Raw genomic sequence first — 4,958 nt, forward strand, 5'->3', positions numbered from 1 at the left:
GTCTTAGAAATTGCTGCAAATTGTTTGAAGGAAGCCTAATTGCCATAATTGATCTGATACTACGAGCGAAATTTATCACTTTGTAATTTATATGGGGTGTGGGGAGATGATTTTCACAAAACAAATCTCAAATTTACAAAAATTTTTATTTGATTCTTATTACTTTTAATTTTTTCAACTCATTACTGCCACATAGACCTTGAAAAGCATTCAGAACACTCAAGGCTTCGCCCTGATACGTGGCAGTCTTGTCTCAATTTGTAACTCACTGAATAGTTAAAACTGAATTTTTTTACTGGGGAAACTCACATTTTGATAGCGGAAGCACAACTCGGAACGAACATTAATTTTTGACGATATTGAAAACCTCAACGAAAACAAAACGTATAACAGAACCTAGCAAAATTTTCATCAGTCAGTTTTGCTAGCTCTACGCTATCTACGTCCAAATTGCAGGTTTTTGTCCACCTTGTGCTTACGCTCTGCTAGCAATAGACCTTTATCAACATACAACAGATTTGTAACCGCACCCAAATCATCTATCAGTGAACTATCCTCGCAAAAACTTTTATGCGACTTTGAAATTGCGGCGTTGAATATTTTTGCTTCTCATTACCAAACTGACATTGAGGGATATCAGTTTCACCTCTTTTAGAGCTATATGCGGAAAAATTCTGAATGGGGCCCTTAGAAGATTTATCAATCGAACAGCGAGCTAGTCTTAATGTTGAACATAATTCCTGCCCTTGGTTTTATACCGGAGTTGACCAGCCGCTTTTGACCTAATTATTGAGCAAATCAGCAGTGTGGCAACCAAATTGGATATATCGCAAAACGATCTCGAAAAATTAGAGGAGCTCACGGCTCATTTTCAAAAAATGTAAGGGGATATGCTCTGTCAAAAAATCTGCTTTCCAATTTTTTTATGGAAGCATTATAAAACCATTGGCGAAAGGCGCCTGACGGCCATTTGAGAGTTGCGTCTAGCGATAAAAAGTTGATGGAAAACAAAAAATGATAGTTTTTTTGAACTGAGTGGCAATTGATTTGCAGTGAAATTGATTTCAAGGCCTTAGAAATTTGCGAAATTTTTTTTATATTGACTTGATTTGTCTGAAAACCTGGCCATTTTTGACAAAAATGGCTTTGATAACTTAGAAAACAATTGCAAAATCTTTTGTAGTCTAGCTTGTTTAGATAGTTCATTTTCATTTTGAAGTCCAAAAGATTAAAAAGGTCATTTCTGAGCAAAATTGTGCAGAAAATATGTTGCCGTTTCTATGATTTTAACCAAAACTGAGTTTTTGCTTTAAAAAGTTAAACGCCTGATTTTTTTTTCTTTGTTGTTTTTTATGGTATTTTATGTCGTGAGCGATGTTGAAAAAAGTATCTTTTGGTGTGGTATCTTATCGGCTGGGTTTTACTCGTTTGGGACCTTCTCGTTTGTGATATTAAAGTAAGGGATGTTTTGTCATGTAACCTCAATGCTCAAAAAATAAATGCCACAGTATTTGTATGGAATCAATTCTGAAAATTGTAAGGTGAATTCATGGGCTTCGTGAATTTTTCATTATTTTCGATCTTTTAAGCTAACAGATAAATTTTTGTTGTAAAATTATGAGTGATTGGCAATTTTTTACAGTAAAGCAGAGTGATAGGAACATACATAAAACAAATAACTAGTCAAATAGCAAGGAAAACTTAAAAGAACGGATTTTCATTGTCAGAAAATAAGATTTGAGTACAAGGACAAACCCTCCCAATCCTCTTTTTATGATTTCTGCTTATCGACTCCAAAAAAGAAACTTTTTTAAACTAACTTGCCCCGACACTTTTCCAAGGGGCTTCTTCAGTTCTAAGTATAGACAAACTTTGAGAGGAAACTACTTTTTGGAGCTTAACAGAGTAATCTACCCATTTTTACACACATTCACAGCAAAGAGTGAAGTGTCACAATCTTTATTTTTTTTATTTTATTTTAGTATATGAGAAATTTGTTATTAAGTTTTAATGAAACAATTTCTAAGCTGATTTTGGATACTTTTTTAGTCCCTCATGCTTAAAAACCACGAAACAGAAAGAAAGAATTTTTTTTTAAATTTTTTTGTAGATTTAACTGTCGTGCTTTTATTCGGTGCAGATGTAACTCTTGTTGTTCCGACTATTGACAGAATAATTGTGCTCGGGTTGTTTTTTTATTCAGATAAATTTCGAGTTTTTAACTAGCAATTTTTGGCGGAATTTATTATATCATTCGAAAATTATTGTTGTCTTGAGCTCAAATGCAAAAAGATATTTCAGCTGTGATCAGTTTTTGTGATGTTGGGGGGGGGGGGGGGGGTTAAAGACTGCTAGTTCGAGACGGAAATTTGAGATTTAATCCGTCTAAGAAATCGTTACAAATTGATTTGAGGCATGCTATTTTGATTAACCGCAAAAATTGTTTTGAGTTTTTGATTTTTTAAATGTCACCCTTTTTCTGAAAGCAAACACTACTCCATCATAGACTTTAAATTTCAGTGGGAACATTCAGGACTTCGCCCTGATACGAGCAGTTTTGTTATCTGTTCAAGGTTGACCACCGAAATTCTTTTCCGAGCGCTCAAGAAAAAATAATTATCAATTTTTCTGTGCTGTTAGCCGTTTTCGATTTTAAAGTCACAAAAAATTGTTTAATTTTCTAATTTCTGCTACTTTTCAACAATTCAAGTTGGCTAGATTTTAAATTTGTATTGTTGACCTTTGTTTCGGCTTCAATTCATGAATTTGATCCAAAAAGAACAGTTAGTTTAAACGTTTAATTACAAAAAAAATAGATTCTAATTCAAAATTAAGAAATAATTTGTTCACCTATCAAGGACAATTACAATATAAATTAAACTGTTGAGTTTTAAGCTTATGCTGACCAAAGCTGTTTAAGCAACTATTTCTCATTAATCGATGGAAAAACTGAACTTTCCAACAGTTGTGGGTACATTATTGGCCTTCCTTGCGTTGGAAAATTAATGAAGGGGTTATTCGTGAAGGTGCCATTCATTCGAGGTATCTGAGATGCTAACAAATCAGACTGCCAATCTCCGTTTTTGAAACCTGGATGGTGTAAAATCCTACTTCGAATCGATTCTTGGCTGAGGCGATCGTCGATTGTGGGCAGTGATGTAATACTACTGACTCTATCCTTGCACGAAGGCATGTTTGAGTAAGCCAAGGTGTGATTAGACGCTCCGCGATTAATTGAATGCATTGGTTGTTCGGCTAAATGGGAAGGAGGTAGAAATATGCTAGTTGATACTGCTGCCTGACTGTGATGAATGTGGAAGTTGTTCGGGTTCAATTGATGCTCATTGATGTCACCGTGGAATACCCGAGCCAGTTTGCGCCTCTTGGCTCGTCTGTTTTGAAACCAGACCTGAAATGAATGCAGTCAACTCATCTCAGTACAATTAAGGTTTTGACCAAATTAACATTTCCCATTCATAAATCGATTTTGAGTGCCAATCACATTATATGAAAAAATTGAAATCGAACTTAAGTTCGAAGCGAATCAAACTATCAATTTTCTGAAAATTCGATTAAAATCAAACACTTTCACTAAACCCTTATTCGTTATTGTGAATTTTGGAGCGTGAGAAAAAAATTACCGTTTACGCGTGAGCGCATGTGGGAGTGTGCTTACCTGGATGCGTGATTCGGTCACTCCCATCACTCCAGCGAGGTAGTCCCTCTGGCCCACATCTGGATAAGGGTTGTCCTCGAAGGAAGACTCCAACTGGTGCAACTGCCACGGAGTGTAAGTGGTCCTACTTCGTCTACACGAGTTAGAGTTCGACGATGACGTCACCTGATCCACAGTCCTGTCGGCTGTTTGTGTTACGTAATCAGAGGTGTTTGTCGGCTTGGTGGAAGTTTCCGTCGTTGTCAGGTGAAGCTTTGTTTGATCACCACTTGTCTCGAGGAGTGAAAAGGTCTCTTCGTGTTCACTGAGATGGTCACTTTCTCGGCTTCTCCCTTTTGCCACACAGCCTATAATACGAGACAGAGTTTGTGTCAAAATTGTCATCTTTTGAAAATCAAATTTTTTGTCAGAAATAACGTAGCAACAGAAAAACTTATAAAATCATCCATTGTCTTCTAAATGTCATTCAGCACAATCTTTTATTTTCCCAAGGGAAGCTCGATTACCGTTTGTACTTACCATATACACTTCGTTGTCAGAAGACTAGAAAGCAGCCGGAGATATTTGAAAATTGAAAAATCTTACCTGGCGTCAACTTATTTTGAACTATTTCTTGAGATACTACTGGAGATTTTTCTCTGGAGCGAAAAAATTCTTGGCCAAACGTTTCGGCATCAGGTGTGTGTTGATTTTCATCTCCAGCTAAAATTGATTCGATGGAGAAATTGCTGTGTTTCGTTTTCATTTTAAGGTTGTAACGAATGAAACTCTGCTTAATGATATGCTAGTCAACAGACGTTGTCGGATGGCAATTTAATAGAAATTAATTAAACTGATTCAAAAACAATTAATAGTTATGTTTATAATGGGATTTATGAATTGTTTGAGGTGTAATATCGGATTAGTAATTTGAACCGGGTATTGGTATCAATTAAAGCGGAACTCGGAATTTTAATTAACAGCTTAACGCCCCTGTTATCTGCGGGAGTCCTTTAAGTGAGTTATGACTTATCGCGACTAATTGTGTTTTGAATTAACTAATCTCCCAGCCGCAGATATCTATTTGAATGTTGACTGCGATCCCGAAGATCTCTGACGAAGATAAACGATCAGTTTTGAAACATTAACTCAATTTAATTAGCACATACCTTCCGCTTGAGCGAAACACACTTCAAAAAATGTCAAATTGTAACTAACAACTTTTGATGTTTATACAGGACACTTTATTGCAACGACACGAATTTCATTTTATTTTACAAACTTGGGGAAACCTTACCTCGTT

The 4,958-nt window shown here is 35.8% G+C and overlaps 1 protein-coding gene across 1 annotated transcript; it reads right to left on the reverse strand.

Moving 5' to 3' along the window:
• Positions 1 to 2,923: 2,923 nt before the first annotated feature.
• On the reverse strand, positions 2,924 to 4,751 carry LOC134839778 (homeobox protein vent1-like). The gene is made up of 3 exons (XM_063855401.1): positions 4,262 to 4,751; positions 3,677 to 4,023; positions 2,924 to 3,409 (listed from the first exon to the last, which is right to left on the reverse strand). Exons 1-3 carry the CDS (start codon positions 4,419 to 4,421, stop codon positions 2,924 to 2,926), a joined length of 993 nt encoding a protein of 330 aa, XP_063711471.1. The 5' UTR covers positions 4,422 to 4,751.
• Positions 4,752 to 4,958: the final 207 nt, after the last annotated feature.

This window comes from Symsagittifera roscoffensis, chromosome 1, assembly GCF_963678635.1.
Source record: "Symsagittifera roscoffensis chromosome 1, txSymRosc1.1, whole genome shotgun sequence".
Classification (NCBI taxonomy): domain Eukaryota; kingdom Metazoa; phylum Xenacoelomorpha; order Acoela; family Convolutidae; genus Symsagittifera; species Symsagittifera roscoffensis.